The 21,349-nt window shown below is 54.7% G+C and overlaps 1 protein-coding gene across 4 annotated transcripts; it reads right to left on the reverse strand.

Moving 5' to 3' along the window:
• Positions 1–1,653: 1,653 nt before the first annotated feature.
• LOC149442217 (chromatin target of PRMT1 protein-like) lies at positions 1,654–20,923 on the reverse strand. Of its 4 annotated transcripts, none has more exons than XM_089656357.1 (6): positions 20,769–20,923; positions 12,972–13,053; positions 9,756–9,906; positions 4,169–4,352; positions 3,956–4,087; positions 1,654–2,377 (listed from the first exon to the last, which is right to left on the reverse strand). In XM_089656357.1, the coding sequence occupies exons 2-6, from the start codon at positions 13,034–13,036 to the stop codon at positions 2,175–2,177; spliced, it is 735 nt and encodes a 244-aa protein (XP_089512483.1). In that variant the 5' UTR covers positions 13,037–13,053; positions 20,769–20,923; the 3' UTR covers positions 1,654–2,174. The 4 variants fall into 4 exon arrangements, with proteins under 4 accessions (XP_089512483.1, XP_089512485.1, XP_089512484.1 ...); XM_089656359.1 differs by having other exon boundaries at positions 9,756–12,195; positions 12,235–13,053; positions 20,769–20,893; XM_089656358.1 differs by having other exon boundaries at positions 9,756–11,425; positions 11,543–13,053; positions 20,769–20,893.
• Positions 20,924–21,349: the final 426 nt, after the last annotated feature.

The following is a 21,349-nucleotide window of genomic DNA, read 5'->3' on the forward strand; positions in this document are numbered from 1 at the left end:
AGGGGGTGAAGAGAGTTGCTGCCATACCTGCTGTGGGCACACAGGAGAACACCGGGCAGGAAGAGGGCCCCAACTGGATCACTGTTACCGTTTGCTTCCCCTAGGATTCCTACCAGGCTTCATTTATGGGGTCTGTAGCCTAAGAACCTAAAGAAAGACTGAGATCAGCCCTGTGCCAGACCACCAATCCCAGAATCCCCAAGCACCAGGCCAGATCAGTTGATCTACAGCAGCCAATCAACTCAGTTGCTTGGCGTTCCTGCGATTAAAATATGCTTAGGTCTATGACACGGAAGATGGAAGGTTGGCGCCCATTTCCGGAGACCAAGGGAGCAAATTGAGCTGCCGCAAATACGAACCAAGCCTTGTTAGCCCATTAAGCACACCCCCACCCGTGAACAGGCCACTGGGTATTGGATTCTCACGGGAGAGTAGGCCCCTGCTGTGGGCTGCATGTGGGAGGGAACTGGGTTGGCAGCGTTGAGACTCCCTTGTAGGCCATATTGGAGGGCAGGTAACAGCAGGGATGGGTGTGGCCTCCAAAGCTTGTGCTGAGGAGCTGCTGATCCAAACAGCTGAGCTTAGAAGACCCAGCTCAGCGGCTTTTAGAGGACCCACCCGCCAATCCCCGGTCCATGGAGGGGCTCAGCAGCTTGTAGAGGACCCCCACGCCAACCCCTGGTTCGTGGAGGGGCTCAGCAGCTTACAGAGGACCCCAACAACCCCTGGTTCGTGGAGGGGCTCAGCGGTTTGTAGAGGACCCCCACGCCAACCCACCGGTTCATGGAGGGGCTCAGCAGCTTACAGAGGACAACCCCTTGTTCGTGGAGGGGCTCAGCAGCTTGTAGAGGACCCCCCCACGCCAACCCCGGTTCGTGGAGGTGCTCAGCGGTTTGTAGAGGACCCCCACGCCAACCCCCGGTTTGTGGAGGGGCTCAGCAGCTTGTAGAGGACCCCCACGCCAACCCCCGGTTCGTGGAAGGGCTCAGCAGCTTGTAGAGGACCCCTACGCCAACCCCTCATCTGTGGAGGGGCTCGGCAGCTTGTAGAGGACCCCTACGCCAACCCCAGGTTCTTGGAAGGGTTTAGCAGCTTGTAGAGGACCCCCACGCGAACCCCAGGTTCTTGGAAGGGTTTAGCAGCTTGTAGAGGACCCCCACGCGAACCCCGGTTCATGGAGGAGCTCAGCGGCTTGTAGAAGACCCCCACACCAACCCCCAGTTCGTGGAAGGGCTCAGCAGCTTGTAGAGGACCCCCCTGCCAACCCCTGGTTCGTAGAGGGGTTGCCTTCTTCGAGACCATTCGCTGGTGTTAGGGACCACTAGGAAAGGCAAATCAAAGGCTTCTTCTATTACAGGGTGATGCGCCAAGTTTTTTTGTTTGCCCATTCACCATGAAAACTGCATTATGCTGATCCAGTTTACAGCGGCCACCATCCAGATCAGGCAGACACTTCCATGGGCTACACATCACCTCTTTTAGGTACGAAGGTTCCATGGTCGCCCTTACCCATTTGCTTGAACCTTTTCTAAACTTCCGTAATTGGAATTAAGAGCTCTCCGTTCAAAGCTCCAGGGTGGGAAGTGTACCGTCCCTTTAAGACTTACAGATTGGTAAACGGCGCGCGGATTTCCAGAAAGGCAGCCGCACAAATTCAGATTGTAAAGTGTTTAATGATTGTTCAACAGTAATAAACACCGCGGCTACAAAACCTGACAATATTCTACATACTGCCAAAAGACGAGATGCCGATTGTCCACAGCGGTCCCGTCCTGAAAAATGGCCGAGGGCCCATGCACACACCGTGCGCTGCAATGACGAAAACCTGCAACGCCATGCGCCAATAAATGCATCGCCTTTACCGCAATGCATCCTAACATGCGGTCAAATGCAGCAGACCGGTGTGAATGGGTCCCCCCCGACAGGCCACGTTTGGAATCTGCAGGGCAGTGATAAAAGATCCCTGTCCGCGGAGAGACGGGCGGCGGTGTGTCCGTCGCCGTACATTCAGTCAATAATAAAATACTTGAAAGAAAAAAAAAAAACAAAAAAAACAGTTCTAAGTATCAAAAAAAGTAAAAGGAACTCTAAAACGAGGTGATGAGCCGGTCGGCTGCCGTTTTGTCTCCGGCAGAGGCTGGTAGGAATTCAGTTCTTTAAATAAAAGCTGGTCGTCAGTCGTTTGTTTCGGGGTCCGCCTGAGCCATGTAGGCGTCCAGCTCGGCGTCCAGGTGGCCTTTCGTCTTGGACATGTAAGCGTCCAGCTGGTTGTCGAGCTGCTCACGGGTCAGTGCTGGCCGTGCGGATCCCCTTCCTCTACCGCGGCCTCGTCCTCGGCTGAACCCTCCTCTGCCCCGAGCGATGACACCGCCGCGGCCTGAGGACAAAAGAGAAGGAGATTCAATTAGGACAATGAAAGTTTAAAAAAAAAAAAAAAAAAAAAACCACCACACATACACAACCTGCAGGTTAGCCATCATTTACGGGGTTGCCTTGGCTTCCCACCGGGCTTCAGTTACGGGGGCAGCCTTGGCTACCCACCGGGCTTCAGTTACGGGGGCAGCCTTGGCTACCCACCGGGCTTCAGTTACGGGGGCAGCCTTGGCTACCCACCGGGCTTCAGTTACGGGGGCAGCCTTGGCTACCCACCGGGCTTCAGTTACGGGGGCAGCCTTGGCTACCCACCGGGCTTCAGTTACGGGGGCAGCCTTGGCTACCCACCGGGCTTCAGTTACGGGGGCAGCCTTGGCTACCCACCGGGCTTCCGTTACGGGGGCAGCCTTGGCTACCCACCGGGCTTCCGTTACGGGGGTCGCCTTGGCTTCCCACCGGGCTTCCGTTACGGGGGTCGCCTTGGCTTCCCACCGGGCTTCCGTTACGGGGGTCGCCTTGGCTTCCCACCGGGCTTCCGTTACGGGGGTCGCCTTGGCTTCCCACCGGGCTTCCGTTACGGGGGTCGCCTTGGCTTCCCACCGGGCTTCCGTTACGGGGGTCGCCTTGGCTTCCCACCGGGCTTCCGTTACGGGGGTCGCCTTGGCTTCCCACCGGGCTTCCGTTACGGGGGTCGCCTTGGCTTCCCACCGGGCTTCCGTTACGGGGGTCGCCTTGGCTTCCCACCGGGCTTCCGTTACGGGGGTCGCCTTGGCTTCCCACCGGGCTTCCGTTACGGGGGTCGCCTTGGCTTCCCACCGGGCTTCCGTTACGGGGGTCGCCTTGGCTTCCCACCGGGCTTCCGTTACGGGGGTCGCCTTGGCTTCCCACCGGGCTTCCGTTACGGGGGTCGCCTTGGCTTCCCACCGGGCTTCCGTTACGGGGGTCGCCTTGGCTTCCCACCGGGCTTCCGTTACGGAGTCCCTCGGATTCTTAACACTCATGACATGTCTCCTCCCAAAACTGGTGAATCCGAAACATGCAAAGACAAGGATCTGCTGCCGCTCAACATGGACATATTACACCCCCGACTTTCTACTATTCTACCTTTACAACTGACCAATGACAAGACAGTTGGGCGGAGCCAGACTGGGAGCCAAAGCCAATATTTGCCTACAAGAGCCATTTGGGCTCCTGAGAAGCATTATGAAGTAGGTAAGCATATATTTGGGCTCCTGCCTTACACAACCGGCTGACACTGAACCATGTGCTGCCAGTTTTCCTGGGGAAACTACAAATCCCATCATGCCTCTGGGAGTCATGCTTGTAGTAGTTTAGAGTCTTGAAATGCGCAAGGGAGGAAAACTATTTGCCAAACCCCCTGGCTTTTGCTACTGTCCCATCACAGCGATGGTTGGGTTCAGTGACCAATAGTGTGGCTCCTAGAGCAGAATATGGGCGGTCTGGGATGCCATGTAGACACAGGCATAGAAATATGGAGCAGCAAAGACTAGATGTACCCTTTAATGCCAAATCTGTACCATGCTACCCCCTAGCAGTGTGATGAAGGAATGGGAGTACCAACCTCTTCCTCCTGCACCACCACGGTTCATGACTCCGCCTCTGAGTCCCCCTCTTCCAGCCATGCCACGTCCTCGCAGCCCACCTCTCCTCATTCCAATTCTTGGAGGACCGCCACGGCCTCGGAGGTTTTGCCCTGCACAGAAAGAGTCAGCGGTCAGCCATTGAAAAAACAAAAGCTCTTTATTAGGGTTTATTATTGGCCAAGCCAACCGACCTCTCATGCTCATCGCTCCCCTTGGCATTCCTCTACCTCCCCGGCCAGCCCGCATCATGCCTCGCTGGGAGCCCCGCATTCCCATACCACCGCCTCGCATTCCGCCGGCACCTCGCTGAAGGCCCCCCACCGGTCTCCCCAAACGGGCCTGGATGTTGCTCTTGCCGAGCCGCTGCTTCAAGCTCTGTCAGGACAGGGAGGAAAGAATGAAAATTAATGGATGTCCGTGCGTTTAAGGGGGCGGAGCCAATAAGCATCTGGCAGGATATAAAAAAAAAAAAAAAGTTAATGCAAGCAAAGTCAATGTCTTGAGGCTACCTTGATGAACTTGGCTCAGCAGACTAGGTGCTCCAAGCAAGGTCCACCTCCCTAAACACCGCAATAAAATGCAAAAAGAACCCGTGGAGGGAAAAATAACCGGCATTTTCATCTTGCATGTGGGAAGGGGGTGGGGCAATCCTGTAGACAAGATACCTGGGCATGCAAGTAGCAAGACGAACCTAACTGTGCTACAACGCCCTCTTGGGCTACCTAACATTCCCAAGATCCAGATGGAGGAGGACCTCACCACCTAGTTGCGATCTGATGGTGGGTTGGACCATACTTCCATGTTACACCCCAAACATAGGCGTGGCATGAAAGGTTGTAAACATGTGAGCTTCATTTAGGTAAAGCTCCGAGTCCCTGGAACCGTCTTTAGGCATTGGTCACATCGGTGCCTGCCATGACATGTCAACCAACCTTCCATTACAGCACAGACCATGTGACCAACACCTCGGCACTTGTGACAGAACTGGTTCTGGAGTCGTCCGGAGAATGGAGTAGCACTTTCCACAGTGTTCGCATGGGAAGATTTTTTTTTTTCTGTACATCTACAGCTCTGATGTAAGCAATGCAGGACTCCGGCCCCAGAGCGGTGGTTGCGTCTCCGGCCTCCTCTTCTCCAGGCCATTCACAAGGCAGCCCCAGGATTAGGATGGCCTTCGAGGACTTTCTGATCATCCGGCAGGCCAAACGAGGTGGAAGGAGAAATCCTCCACGCTGTGCCAGAGAAATTTTCTTTACAGGCTCCATCAACTTCTGTTGAGCAGGAGAGGCCACACGTGGATCCATCAATGGTCAGGCTTTGGTCATGTGAACGGCCAAGTAGAGCGGGAGGTAGAGACAACTCTAGGGATGGGGCCTGGGAACTGCAGCCAGTAAATATGGCAGGATCTACAGTATATGGGAACAGCCACGTCCTACTGGCAGAATGCATGTATTTGGGGTGGGCCCTAAGCTGGCAATAGACTCCTCCCAGTTTCAGCAGATATCTGGTGACCTCAAGTCTCCAGGTAGGCCTCCTTGTCTTCAATGCCATATGTACAGTGAGGCAAAAAAGTATTTAGTCCGCCACCAATTGTGCAAGTTCTCCCACTTACAGAGATGAGAGAGGCCTGTAATTGGCATCATAGGGAGACCTCAACTATGAGAGACAAAATGAAAAAACAAATCCAGACAATCTCATTGGCTGATCTGGAAAGAATTTATTTGCAAATTATGGTGGAAAATAAGTATTTGGTGAATATGAAAAGTTGATGTCAATACTTTGTTATATATCCTTTGTTGGCAATGACAGAGGTCAGACGTTTCCTGGAAGTCCTCACAAGGTTGGCACACACTGTTGCTGGTATGTTGGCCCATCCTCCATGCAGATCTCCTCTAGAGCAGTGATGTTTTGGGGCTGTCGCTGGGCGACACGGACTTTCAACTCCCTCCAAAGGTTTTCTATGGGGTTGAGATCTGGAGACTGGCTAGGCCACTCCAGGACCTTGAAATGCTTCTTACGAAGCCACTCCTTCGTTGCCCGGGCGGTATGTTTGGGATCATTGTCATGTTGGAAGACCCAGCCACGTTTCATCTTCAATGCCCTTGCTGATGGAAGGAGGTTTGCACTCAAAATCTCACGATACATGGCCCCATTCATTCTGTCCTGTACATGGATCAGTCGTTCTGGTCCATTTGTGGAGAAACAGCCCCAAAGCATGATGTTGCCACCCCCATGCTTCACAGTAGGTATGGTGTTCTTTGGATGCAACTCAGCATTCTCTCTCCTCCAAACACGACGAGTTGTGTTTCTACCAAACAGTTCTATTTTGGTTTCATCTGATCATATGACATTCTCCCAATCCTCTTCTGGATTATCCAAATGCTCTCTAGCAAACTTCAGACGGGCCCTGGACATGTACTGGCTTAAGCAGGGGGACACGTCTGGCACTGCAGGATCTGAGTCCCTGGCGGTGTAGTGTGTTACTGATGGTAGCCTTTGTTACGTTGGTCCCAGCTCTCTGCAGGTCATTCACTAGGTCCCCCCCGTGTGGTCCTGGGATTTTTGCTCACCGTTCTTGTGATCATTTTGACCCCACGGGGTGAGATCTTGCGTGGAGCCCCAGATGGAGGGAGATTATCAGTGGTCTTGTATGTCTTCCATTTTCTAATTATTGCTCCCACAGTTGATTTGTTCACACCAAGCTGCTTGCCTATTGTAGATTCAGTCTTCCCAGCCTGGTGCAGGTCTACAGTTTTGTTTCTGGTGTCCTTCGACAGCTCTTTGGTCTTCACCATAGTGGAGTTTGGAGTGTGACTGTTTGAGGTTGTGGACGGGTGTCTTTTATACTGATAACAAGTTCAAACAGGTGCCATTGATACAGGTAATGAGTGCAGGACAGAGGAGCCTCTTAAAGAAGAAGGTCCAGGTCTGTGAGAGCCAGAAATCTTGCTTGTTTGTAGGAGACCAAATACTTATTTTCCACCATAATTTGCAAATAAATTCTTTCCAGATCAGCCAATGTGATTGTCTGGATTTGTTTTCTCATTTTGTCTCTCATAGTTGAGGTCTCCCTATGATGCCAATTACAGGCCTCTCTCATCTCTGTAAGTGGGAGAACTTGCACCATTGGTGGTGACTAAATACTTTTTTGCCCCACTGTATAGTAGGTTATATGGAAAGAACAGAATTATTCAAGTATGTTTCTTCAATTCTATGACACCCTGACACCGCTTCCATCCACCTGAAGGCATACATCATGGAGGACTTTTATGTAAGCTACAAAACAGATCAGACAGGTTCTCGTTGCTGCCAAGCAGATTTGAACGTTGGAGGACTTTGTCTCGCTGCTGGGATTCAGTGGGAACCATTGTCCAGTTCAGACGTTGAGGTGGCCTGGACTTTCCAGCAGGTCATCAGATGGCACGGTCCTCGATTTCTAAGAGCAGATCTCCCCCACTTCCAGATCTGCTCTTAGAAATCGAGGACCATGCCATCTGATGACCTGCTGGAAAGTCCAGGCCACCTCAAGTGGGAACCATTGTCCAGTTCAGACGTTGAGGTGGCCTGGACTTTCCAGCAGGTCATCAGATGGCATGGTCCTCTATTTCTAAGAGCAGATCTGGAAGTGGGGGAGATCGGACGATGGCCCAGAGAAGGGTGGCGTCTGAGGAAAGGTCACCCCCTTTGGTTTAGCGTAAGAATTTTGAACACTTTAGGCTTGGTTCACATCTACAGATGTGGATGAATTTCCATGCGTCACGTGTAGGACAGTCCATTTATTTCCAAAGGCTGCCCTACATATGGGAAATGTGGAAGAGGGTTCCTTGACACTTTTTCGAACACTCCGAGGCACCATGTGTTTTTGGCGCATGTATATGTGGAGGGGGGGCACAGCCACGTGTCTGCTAAAGGGCAACGCGTTTCTGCGCATGTCACAAATGTCAACCTAGCCTGAGACCACGCCACCCCACTGTTGCCCTCTACAGAGGTCTACTTGCCTCAGGTGTTTGCAGCGTTGGAGGTCTTCACTGTCCTGGCCGCACATGGATTGCAGAGATGATCTCATAGAAGTCTACGGGGTTCTAATATGTAGGTGTGGCCAGGACAGTGAAGACTTGCGCCCCTTGGATGTAAAACTGCAGAAATGTAGCCATCAGATGGAGTTTGGGTTAGGTCAGGGGATGTGGGGGCAGGACAGACAAAAGCACTTATTCTTCAGTTGGGCGAAATCTATAAATACCCCAAACAGCCAGAATCCAAATCACCTCCATGGAGAACCTGCAGAAGAAAACAGTCAAGACCTTCAAAGCATCGACTTGTCAAATACCCCGCCAGCTTTCTCATCTCCCCCAAGACGGATGTAAAGGCGCAGTCCACCGTTAAAACCACGATTCATCCACATTTAGGAAGCAACATGAAGAATGGTCACAGCAAACCCAACAACTCCTCCCCACCACCACCACCCCCAAGTTGCTGAGAGCTTCGTACGGGAGAATCCTGCTTTTTGTGCAGGAGCTCATCATCCAATGTTCCCTACAGTCCCACCATGGTAGGAGGACTCGGCACAGCAAATGAAGCTCAGCCATGCTTCCTCCAGCACCGTACCAGAAGGCGCAGACCAGGGATCAGAGGGGTGAGGCACTGCATTACTCTGGGCACTGCATCTGCTATCACGGAGCAAGGCCTGCAGGCTTCTAGGCAAAAAAGTAGTCAATGCACACTGTAGATGCATCTACTCCGGTTCTGGTGAAAAGGTGGACTGCGCCTTCAAAATACTCAACACTGCCAGAGGACTAGTTCTGATTTTTCCACCACAAATTATTAATAGTGTGAGACTGCGGGGGGGAGGGGACAGAGTGTAAGCTCCTCTGGTACAGAGACTGATGTGACTGCGGGGGGAGGGAATAGAGTGTAAGCTCCTCTGGTAGAGACTGATGGGACTGTGGGGGAGGGGACAGAGTGTAAGCTCCTCTGGTAGAGACTGATGGGACTGTGGGGGAGGGGACATTACAGTGTAAGCTCCTCTGAAACAGAGGCCAATAGGACTGAGGGGGAGGGGATAGAGTGTAAGCTCCTCTGGTAGAGACTGATGGGACTGTGGGGGAGGGGATAGAGTGTAAGCTCCTCTGGTAGAGGACTGAGGGGGAGGGGACATTACAGTGTAAGCTCCTCTGGTTCAGAGACTGATAGGACTGTGGGGGAGGGGATACAGTGTAAGCTCCTCTGGTACAGAGACTGATGGGACTGTGGGGGAGGGGACATTAGAGTGTAAGCTCCTCTGGTTCATAGACTGATGTGACTGTGGGGGAGGGGACATTACAGTGTAAGCTCCTCTGAAAAAGAGACCAATAGGACTGTGGGGGAGAGGATAGAGTGTAAGCTCCTCTGGTTCAGAGACTGATGTGACTGTGGGGGAGGGGATAGAGTGTAAGCTCCTCTGGTTCAGAGGTTGATGTGACTGTGGGGGAGAGGATAGAGTGTAAGCTCCTCTGGTTCAGAGGTTGATGTGACTGTGGGGGAGGGGATAGAGTGTAAGCTCCTCTGGTACAGAGGTTGATGTGACCGGCCTCATGTGCATCTATTTGCCACCGTGTAGGTAAAGGGTGACTCCACCCTAAAAAGCTGTCTTTGGCAGGATCATGCGTGCATACCTTCAATGAGGAGGAGCCGTCTATGGCAGGGAGGAGCCAGGGATTGACAATTCCCCCCACTGCCCCCCCCCATCTGTGAAATAGGTTCTCATGCAGATTGATCACCACCCATCACCCCCCTCCTCACCTGTTTCAGCTTCAGAGCGGCTTGCACCGATGGCCTGCTCTCCATCTGCTGCGCTAGTCTTCTGTTCCTGGCGCTGGCCAGGTGCTGCTGTTGCATGGTGGCGCGGATGTTGACCGGCATCATCTGTTTGTTCTTCAGCATGTTAGTAAAGCTTCAAGGTCGAACAAAATGGGGGGAGGGTTTAGATAAAGATTTCAACAGACACTATGCCGTAACCTCAAGGCCCCCCACACTGGAGATGGCCATGAATTTTTTTCTCTCCATTTTAATAGGCGGCACTCAGGCCGGTGTAAGATCTAGCCATTGCAATTTTCCACATAATGCACAGCAAATAACGAGACCTAGAAGATAGGCTGGGCAGCGAAGCAAAGGAGTCTGGGAAATAGAAGATTGAAGGAAGGGGGGGGGGGGAGGTGGATGGGAGACAACAAAGGACGAGACAGAAGACGGACAATGATCGTAGAAGAATGAACAAAGAGCAGAGGGTGTGTTAGATGAACAACAAGTACGAGACCTTCACACATAGAAGATGAAGTTGGTCATCAAAGAGCTGAGGGACGCCATCAACGTGACCTGCCACCAAGCGTGGCTGCGAAATGGGCGCCAAGTATCGATTCACTTCCACATCGCTCAGACACCTCCTTGAGGTTCCACACAACTGGTGGGCCTAGTACATGGCTGGAGCCCCCAGCTTGGCCTACACACACACCAGGATACAGCTGAGCTGGGGACTCCCACCTGGAACGGGGTACAATCCTAGGCATAGTAAGTAGGGGATAGATCATATTAAAGGTTATGGATTTGGAATAGGGTATTAAAGATCAACCAGGTAAGATGGTCAGGGGCCCACGGACTCGTGGCCTTCTAGGATTGATGATCAGGGGCCCACACTCGTGGCCTTCTAGGATTGATGGTCAGGGGCCCACGGACTCGTGGCCTTCTAGGATTGATGGTCAGGGGCCCACGGACTCTTGGCCTTCTAGGATTGATGGTCAGGGGCCCACGGACTCTTGGCCTTCTAGGATTGATGGTCAGGGGCCCACGGACTCTTGGCCTTCTAGGATTGATGGTCAGGGGCCCACGGACTCTTGGCCTTCTAGGATTGATGGTCAGGGGCCCACGGACTCTTGGCCTTCTAGGATTGATGGTCAGGGGCCCACGGACTCTTGGCCTTCTAGGATTGATGGTCAGGGGCCCACGGACTCTTGGCCTTCTAGGATTGATGGTCAGGGGCCCACGGACTCTTGGCCTTCTAGGATTGATGGTCAGGGGCCCACGGACTCTTGGCCTTCTAGGATTGATGGTCAGGGGCCCACGGACTCTTGGCCTTCTAGGATTGATGGTCAGGGGCCCACGGACTCTTGGCCTTCTAGGATTGATGGTCAGGGGCCTACGGACTCTTGGCCTTCTAGGATTGATGGTCAGGGGCCTACGGACTCTTGGCCTTCTAGGATTGATGGTCAGGGGCCTACGGACTCTTGGCCTTCTAGGATTGATGGTCAGGGGTCTACGGACTCTTGGCCTTCTAGGATTGATGGTCAGGGGTCTACGGACTCTTGGCCTTCTAGGATTGATGGTCAGGGGTCTACGGACTCTTGGCCTTCTAGGATTGATAGGGGTCTACGGACTCTTGGCCTTCTAGGATTGATAGGGGTCTACGGACTCTTGGCCTTCTAGGATTGATGGTCAGGGGTCTACGGACTCTTGGCCTTCTAGGATTGATGGTCAGGGGTCTACGGACTCTTGGCCTTCTAGGATTGATGGTCAGGGGTCTACGGACTCTTGGCCTTCTAGGATTGATGGTCAGGGGTCTATACTCTTGGCCTTATAGGGTTGATGGTCAGGGGCCCACAGACTCTTGGCATTATAGGTGTGATGGTCAGGTGTCCACACTCTTAGCCCTATCAGGTTGATGGTCAGTGACCCACAGACTCTTGCCCTGATCCTACTGATGGTCAGGGGCCCACAGACTCGTGGCCTTCTAGGATTGATGGTCAGGGGCACACAGACTCGTGGCCTTCTAGGATTGATGGTCAGGGGCCCACGGACTCGTGGCCTTCTAGGATTGATGGTCAGGGGTCTACGGACTCTTGGCCTTCTAGGATTGATGGTCAGGGGTCTACGGACTCTTGGCCTTCTAGGATTGATGGTCAGGGGTCTACGGACTCTTGGCCTTCTAGGATTGATGGTCAGGGGTCTACGGACTCTTGGCCTTCTAAGATTGATGGTCAGGGGTCTACGGACTCTTGGCCTTCTAGGATTGATGGTCAGGGGCCCACAGACCCCTGACCATACAGGGTTAGTGGTCAGCGGTCCAGACTCTTGGCCTTATTGGCTTGATGGCCAGGGGTCCGCATACTCTTGGCCTTCTTGGGTTGATGGTCAGGGGCCGATTCTTGACCTTATAGGGTTGATGGTCAGAGGCCGACAGACTCTTGGCCTTATTGGATTGATGGCCAGGGGTCCACAGACTCTTGGCCTTATTGGATTGATGGTCAGGGGTCCACAGACTCTTGGCCAGAACTAGTCAATAGTCAGGGGTCCACAGACCTCTGACCATACAGGGTTAGTAATCAGGGGTCCAGACTCTAGGCCGTATTGGGTTGATGGTCAGGAGTTCAGAACCGCAGAGGAAGACCAAACTGACAGAGGCTCATCGGCCTAGAACCCGCGCAGCACATGACGTCACTTGACCAATGAAAGAGACAGCAATGCAGGAGGACAGGGCGGCGAGGAGAAGCCATTGCGGTGAGATGGCGAGAGCGAAGCAGAAGAGGGAGAAGACAAAGCAACACAATTGCCTCTTACAAGACCCCAGAGGGTGGTCAGAGGGTCTCCGGGCAGGGAGGGTGACCCGCCATCATGCCTCTTACAGTACCGGCCACACAGGGAGCGTGCCGGCCTCGGACACGCCAGCGGGTTATCAGGCAGCACAGGTAACATGCTACCAGGCTGCAGCCAGAAGTGGAACCATGTAAAACACGTGGAGTATATAGAGGGGGGGCAGGAGGCTGGCTAGAGGCCCCTCCACTGTGTGGTGACCCAATGCTACAGACATTACTCCTCACACACAGTGTACCACCGCTGCCACGTGTGGGCGCCCGCTCTCATCTAGGGAGGAGCCGGGTCAGGTGGGGCCCTCAGAGGGGCTCTCATTGGGTACTTTGTCTACATTTGGTATTTTACACAGTGCAGATGGTGTTGGGGCTTCCTCACCGCTCGTTCAGGGACAGCTTGGTGGTGCTCTTAAGTACAACTTTAGATGCTGCCGGAGTGGCCATCTCGCCTCCTGGATCGCCTGCAAGACACAAACCACCATGGTTACTATGGGTACCTACCCCCCAGACATCTACCCCCCCACCCCAGACATCTACCCCCCCCCCACCACCCCGATACAGATACCTACCCCCCCAGATATTTACACCACACCAACCCGATACAGATATCTACCCCCCTCCTGGATCGCCTGCAAGACACAACCCGCCATGGTTACCATGGGTACCTACCCCCCCCCCCCAATAGAGATACCTACCCCCCCCCCCATATTTACACCACACCAACCCGATACAGATACCTACCCCCCTCCTGGATCGCCTGCAAGACACAACCCGCCATGGTTACCATGGGTACCTACCCCCCCAGACATCTACCCCCCCACCCCGATACAGATACCTACCCCCCCACCCCGATATTTACACCACACTAACCCGATACAGATATCTACCCCCCTCCTGGATCGCCTGCAAGACACAACCCGCCATGGTTACTATGGGTACCTACCCCCCGAACATCTACCCCCCCACCCCAATACAGATACCTACCCCCCCCACCCCGATATTTACACCACACTAACCCGATACAGATATCTACCCCCCTCCTGGATCGCCTGCAAGACACAACCCACCATGGTTACTATGGGTACCTACCTCCCAGACATGTACCCCCCCCACCCCAGACATCTACCCCCCCACCTCAATACAGATACCTACCTCCCAGACATCTACCCTCCCACCCCAATACAGATACCTACCCCCCCCAGACATCTACCCCCCCACCCCAGACATCTAGCCCCCCCAATACAGATACCTACCCCCCCCCCCTATATTTACACCCCACCAACCCGATACAGGTATCTACCCCCCTCCTGGATCGCCTGCAAGACACAACCCACCATGGTTACTATGGGTACCTACCTCCCAGACATGTACCCCCCCCCCACCCCAGACATCTACCCCCCCACCTCAATACAGATACCTACCTACCTCCCAGACATCTACCCCCCCACCCCAGACATGTACCTACCCCCCCTCCCAGATATTTACACCACACCAACCCGATACAGATATCTACCCCCCTCCTGGATGACACAACCCACCATGGTTACTATGGGTACCTACCCCCCAGACATCTACCCCCCCACCCCAATACAGATACCTACCCCCCCACCCCAATACAGATATCTACCCCCCTCCTGGATCGCCTGGAAGACACAACCCGCCATGGTTACTATGGGTACCTACCCCCCAGACATCTACCCCCCCACCCCAAACATCTACCCCCCCCACCCCAATACAGATACCTACCCCCCCCCCCCCCCCGATATTTACACCACACCAACCCGATACAGACATCTACCCCCCCACCCCAATACAGATACCTACCCCCCCCCGGATATTTACACCCCACCAACCCGACACAGATATCTACCCCCCTCCTGGATCGTCTGCAAGACACAACCCACCATGGGTTACTATGGGTACCTACCTCCCCAGACATCTACCCCCCCCCCCCCAGATATTTACACCACACCAACCCGATACAGATATCTGCCCCCCTCCTGGATCGCCTGGAAGACACAACCCACCATCGGTTACTATGGGTACCTACCCCCCAGACATCTACCCCCCCACCCCAATACAGATATCTACCCCCCTCCTGGATCGCCTGGAAGACACAACCCGCCATGGGTTACTTTGGGTACCTACCCCCCCAGACATCTACCCCCCCACCCCGATACAGATACCTACCCCCCTTTTGGATCGCCTGGAAGACACAACCCGCCATGGGTTACTATGGGTACCTACCCCCCCCCAAACATCTACCCCCCCCGATACAGATACCTACCCCCCCCCCCCCGATATTTACACCACACCAACCCGATACAGATATCTACCCCCCTCCTGGATCGCCTGGAAGACACAACCCACCATGTGTTACTATGGGTACCTACCCCCCCACCCCGATACAGATACCACCCCCTCTAGATATTTACTTCACACCAACCCGATACCTACACCCCCCAGATATTTGCACCCCATCAACCTGATACAGATAACTACCCCCCTCCTGGATCGCCTGGAAGACACAACCCACCATGGGTTACTATGGATACCTACCCGCCAGACATCTACCCCCCCCCCCACCCCAAACATCTACCCCCCACCCCGATACAGATACCTACCCCCTAGACATCTACCCCCCCACCCCAATACAGATACCTACCCCCCCCCCCGATACCTACACCCCCCAGATATTTACACCCCCCACCCTGATACAGATACCTACACCCCCCAGATATTTACACCCCATCAACCCGATACAGATATCTACCCCCCTCCTGGATCGCCTGGAAGACACAACCCACCATGGGTTACTATGGGTACCTACCCCCCCAGACATCTACCCCCCCCACCCCGATACAGATACCTACAGTTGTGACCAAAATTATTCAACCCCCAATGCTGTAAAGGGGTTTAGGGACTATAGTGTACATTTGGAATTGTATTCAGAATCAAATCCTACAAGGACGTTGTAACTACCCAAATGCAACTAAAATGACATCAATTGTTTATGTAATACAGTAGTAAATGGTTCTTATGTGGTTTCTTCATTGCCACAATTATTCAACCCCTTAAAGACTACCACTCTGAAGAACAGAGGTTCATACAGGTGCTTTCCATCAGGTATTGAAAACACCTGTGGATGTCACCGAGCAGCAATCAAGCATAATAAGCACCAATTAGGCAGCTTTAAAATGACTGTGATACTCAGCTCCTTCTAGACATTTACTGGTGTGGTTACAAACATGGTGAAGGCAAGAGAATGGTCCAGGAAGACAAGAGAAGAGGTGATTTCTCTTCACAGGAAGGGCAATGGCTATAAGAAGATTGCAAAGATGTTAAACATACCAAGAGACACCTTAGGAAGCATCATTCGCAAATTCAAGGCAAAGGGCACTGTTGAAACGCTACCTGGTCGTGGCAGAAAGAAGATGCTGACTTCGACTGCTGTGCGCTACCTGAAGCGTAGAGTGGAGAGAAGTCCCCGTGTGACTGCTGAGGAACTGAGAAAAGATTTGTCAGATGTGGGTACAGAAGTTTCAGCCCAGACAATAAGACGCACACTGCGTAATGAAGGCCTCCGTGCCAGAACTCCCAGGCGTACCCCCTTGCTGTCTCCAAAGAATAAGAAGAGTCGACTGCAGTATGCCAAAAGCCATGTGGACAAACCACAAAAGTTGTGGGATAGTGTTCTGTGGACTGATGAAACAAAATTAGAACTGTTTGGGCCCATGGATCAACGCTATGTTTGGAGGAGGAAGAACAAGGCCTATGATGAAAAGAACACCTTGCCTACTGTGAAGCATGGTGGAGGGTCAATCATGCTTTGGGGCTGTTTTGCTTCTGCAGGTACAGGGAAGCTTCAGCGTGTGCAAGGTACCATGAATTCTCTTCAGTACCAGGAGATATTGGATGGAAACGTGATGCAGTCCGTCACACACCTGAGGCTTGGGAGACGTTGGACCTTTCAACAGGACAATGATCCCAAGCATACCTCCAAGTCCACTAGAGCATGGTTGCAGAGGAAAGGCTGGAACATTTTGGAGTGGCCATCGCAGTCACCAGACTTAAATCCGATTGAGAACCTCTGGTGGGACTTAAAGAAAGCAGTTGCAGTGCGCAAGCCTAAGAATGTGACTGAACTGGAGGCCTTTGCCCATGAAGAATGGGCGAAGATACCCGTAGATCGCTGCAAGACACTTGTGTCAAGCTATGCTTCACGTTTAAAAGCTGTTATAACTGTAAAAGGATGCTGTACTAAGTACTAAGATTGAATGTCACTTGGGGGTTGAATAAAACTGATAATGCTGTGAGCACAGAAAAGACATTTGTGGTTATTTCATTATAACTGTTATGTTATATTTGTCTGACCTACAAGTGCCTCTTTAATGTAAATGTAAGCAAGATGACTGAATGATCAAAAGCAATGTCAAACTGGCCAAAACACTCAATTTCAGTGGGGGTTGAATAATTTTGGTCACAACTGTACTACCCCCCCAATACAGATACCTACCCCCCCCAATACAGATACCTGCCCCCCCATACATTCACATGCCCCGCACTAACCCGATACGGATACCTACCCCCTACATATCCCAACCCTTCTACTGTACTTCTACACATTCCTTTTCACAACACCCCCCCATATGTTCCCTTAGCAACCTCATTACCCGCCCCCTATAATAGAACCCACAACCCCCCACCCTTTGCCTCTCTTCTGTCAAATTACCCCACCGAAGCCTCGCCCTTCACAGCCACCACAATGGTCCAATCCCATCTACCCCAACATACGCCTACAACCCCTCTACCGTACCCCCCCACGTACCTCAACCCCTCTACCGTACCCCCCCACGTACCTCAACCCCTCTACCGTACCCCCCCACGTACCTCAACCCCTCTACCGTACCCCCCCACGTACCTCAACCCCTCTACCGTACCCCAACCCCTCTACCGTACCCCCCCACGTACCCAACCCCTCTACCGTACCCCCCCCACATACCCCAACCCCTCTACCGTACCCCTACCCCTCTACCGTACCCCCCACGTACCTCAACCCCTCTACCGTACCCCCCACGTACCTCAACCCCTCTACCGTACCCCCCACGTACCTCAACCCCTCTACCGTACCCCCCCACGTACCTCAACCCCTCTACCGTACCCCCCCCCACGTACCTCAACCCCTCTACCGTACCCCCCCCCACGTACCTCAACCCCTCTACCGTACCCCCCCACGTACCTCAACCCCTCTACCGTACCCCCCCACGTACCTCAACCCCTCTACCGTACCCCTCTACCGTACCCCAACCCCTCTACCGTACCCCAACCCCTCTACCGTACCCCAACCCCTCTACCGTACCCCTCTACCGTACCCCTACCCCTCTACCGTACCCCAACCCCTCTACCGTACCCCAACCCCTCTACCGTACCCCAACCCCTCTACCGTACCCCCCACATACCCCAACCCCTCTACCGTACCCCCCCACATACCCCCACCCCTCTACCGTACCCCCCCACATACCCCCACCCCTCTACCGTACCCCCACCCCTCTACCGTACCCCCACCCCTCTACCGTACCCCCCACATACCCCAACCCTTCTACCGTTACCCCCCACATACCCCAACCCCTCTACCGTACCCCCCACGTACCCCAACCCCTCTACCGTACCCCCCACGTACCCCAACCAATCTACCGTACCCCCCCACGTACCCCAACCCCTCTACCGTACCCCCCCACGTACCCCAACCAATCTACCGTACCCCCCCACGTACCCCAACCAATCTACCGTACCCCCCCACGTACCCCAACCCCTCTACCGTACCCCAACCCCCTACCGTACCCCCCCACGTACCCCAACCCCTCTACCGTACCCCCCCACGTACCCCAACCCCTCAACCATACCCCCCCCCACGTACCCCAACCCCTCAACCATACCCCCCCCACGTACCCCAACCCCTCTACCGTACCCCTCTACCGTACCCCAACCCCTCTATTGTACCCCCAACCATACCCCCACGTACCCCAACCCCTCTACCGTACCCCCAACCATACCCCAACCCCTCTACCGTACCCCCAACCATACCCCCAACCCCTCTACCGTACCCCCCACGTACCCCAACCCCTCTACCGTACCCCAATCCCTCTACCGTACCCCTACAAATCTCTACCGTACCCCCCACGTACCCCAACCCCTCTACCGTACCCCCACCCCTCAACCGTACCCCCTAACGTACCCCCACCCCTCCACCGTACCCCCACCCCTCTACCGTACCCCCACGTACCCCAACCCCTCTACCGTACCCCAACCCCTCTACCGTACCCCAACCCCACGTACCCCAACCCCTTTACCGTACCCCAACCCCACGTACCCCAACCCCACGTACCCCAACCCCTCTACCGTACCCCCCCCACGTACCCCAACCCCTCTACCGTACCCCCCCACGTACCCCAACCCCTCTACCGTACCCCCCCACGTACCCCAACCCCTCTACCGTACCCCCCCCCACGTACCCCAACCCCTCTACCGTACCCCCCACGTACCCCAACCCCTCTACCGTACCCCAACCCCTCTACCGTACCCCCCACGTACCCCAACCCCTCTACCGTACCCCAACCCCTCTACCGTACCCCCCACATACCCCAACCCCTCTACCGTACCCCAACCCCCCGTACCCCAACCCCACGTACCCCAACCCCTCTACCGTACCCCAACCCCACGTACCCCAACCCCTCTACCGTACCCCCCCCACGTACCCCAACCCCTCTACCGTACCCCCCCCCACGTACCCCAACCCCTCTACCGTACCCCCCCACGTACCCCAACCCCTCTACTGTACCCCAACCCCTCTACCGTACCCCCCCACGTACCCCAACCCCTCTACCGTACCCCCCCACGTACCCCAACCCCTCTACCGTACCCCAACCCCTCTACCGTACCCCCCACGTACCCCAACCCCTCTACCCTACCCCCCCACGTACCCCAACCCCTCTACCGTACCCCCCCACGTACCCCAACCCCTCTGCCGTACCCCCCCACGTACCCCAACCCCTCTACCGTACCCCTCCACGTACCCCAACCCCTCTACCCCAACCGCTCTACCGTACCACCCCCACGTACCCCAACCCCTCATCCGTACCCCCCCCACGTACCCCAACCCCTCATCCGTACCCCCCCCACGTACCCCAACCCCTCATCCGTACCCCAACCCCTCTACCGTACCCCCCACGTACCCCAACCCCTCTACCGTACCCCCACGTACCCCAACCCCTCTACCGTGCTCCCCACATACCCCAACCCCTCTACCGTACCCCCCACGTACCCCCACCCCTCTACCGTACCCCCCACGTACCCCTACGAATCTCTACTGTACCCCAACCCCTCTACCGTACCCCAACCCTTCAACCATACCCCCAACCCCTCTTCCGTAGCCCCCACATACCTCAACCCTTCAACCGTACCCCTTACGTACCCCAACCCCTCTACTGTACTTCCACACATTTTTTACAAACCCCCCCCATATGTTCCCTTAGCAACCTCATTACCCGCCCCCTATAATAGAACCCACAACCCCCTCTATATACATCTCCCCCTCTGTACCCATTAAACTCTCCATTGTACCCCACCACCCCTATACTGTACCCCTCCCCCTTCCCATGTACCCCACCACCCCCTATACTGTACCCCTCCCCCTCCCCATGTACCCCACCACCCCCTATACTGTACCCCTCCCCATGTACCCCACCACCCCCTATACTGTACCCCTCCCCTTCCCATGTACCCCCCCCATGTACCCCACCACCCCCTATACTGTACCCCTCCCCATGTACCCCCCCCTCATGTACCCCACCACCCCCTATACTGTACCCCTCCCCCTCCCCATGTACCCCCCCCCATGTACCCCACCACCCCCTATACTGTACCCCTCCCCATGTACCCCCCCCCCATGTACCCCACCACCCCCTATACTGTACCCCTCCCCATGTACCCCACCACCCCCTATACTGTACCCTCCCCTTCCCATGTACCCCCCCCATGTACCCCACCACCCCCTATACTGTACCCCTCCCCATGTACCCCACCACCCCCTATACTGTACCCCTCCCCCCAGCAGGCTCTTCCAAATCACTCCCCCACCCCCATACTCCAATATCTCTCCATACCCCCCCTCACTCACTGAGCGTCGTGTGGTCGGGTGTTCCGGGTGTAGATTCGGGCGGAGACCCCTCTCACACCACCGGCTACAAAATGGAGTCAGCAGCTGGGCGCTTCTCTGTGAGATGGAGGCGTCTTCCCCGCACGCACGGTCCTGACGTCATTACGCACAGCGGCTGTTTACGCCTCAGCCGCTCTTATCTTCCCGCCCAATCCCCGAATCCGGGGGAAGGCGGTCACCATGGAGACAGCGGCGTCCATCTTGCGGTTGGAACGCGGCTTCGCTGATACCAGAAGTCCGGGGATGCGGCGCTATCTTGTGGTTGGCAGCTGTTCTTGGTGGGGGAAGCTAAGGGGCGGCCATCTTGTGGTTTGCAACTGTTCTGGTGAGGAGTCTATGGAAGAGGGGCATCTTGTGGTTGGCAGCTGTTCTTGGTGAGGAGCCTATGGGGCGGCCATTTTGTGGTTGGCGGCCACTGCCATTACTATGAGGCAGAGTACCTGGACGGCCATTTTGTTACAGGAAGTGGAATTGGCAGCCATGTTTGTAGGGAAGAAAATGGCTCTGTGAGGGGAACGTGTCTCCTGTATATTATAGAGGAA

Source organism: Staurois parvus, unplaced genomic scaffold (genome assembly GCF_062004578.1).
Source record: "Staurois parvus isolate SC_StPar_1 unplaced genomic scaffold, SC_StPar_1.0 ptg000901l, whole genome shotgun sequence".
NCBI lineage: Eukaryota > Metazoa > Chordata > Amphibia > Anura > Ranidae > Staurois > Staurois parvus.

Coding starts and splice junctions, on each gene's coding strand:
- LOC149442217 (XM_089656357.1), bottom strand. CDS start 13,036: ATGGCCACTCCGGCAGCATCTAAAGTTGTACTTAAGAGCACCACCAAG. Junction 4,353..9,755: donor CCGCTCTGAAGCTGAAACAG/GTGAGGAGGGGG, acceptor CTGTCCTGACAG/AGCTTGAAGCAGCGGCTCGG. Junction 2,378..3,955: donor TGGTGGTGCAGGAGGAAGAG/GTTGGTACTCCC, acceptor TTTTGTCCTCAG/GCCGCGGCGGTGTCATCGCT.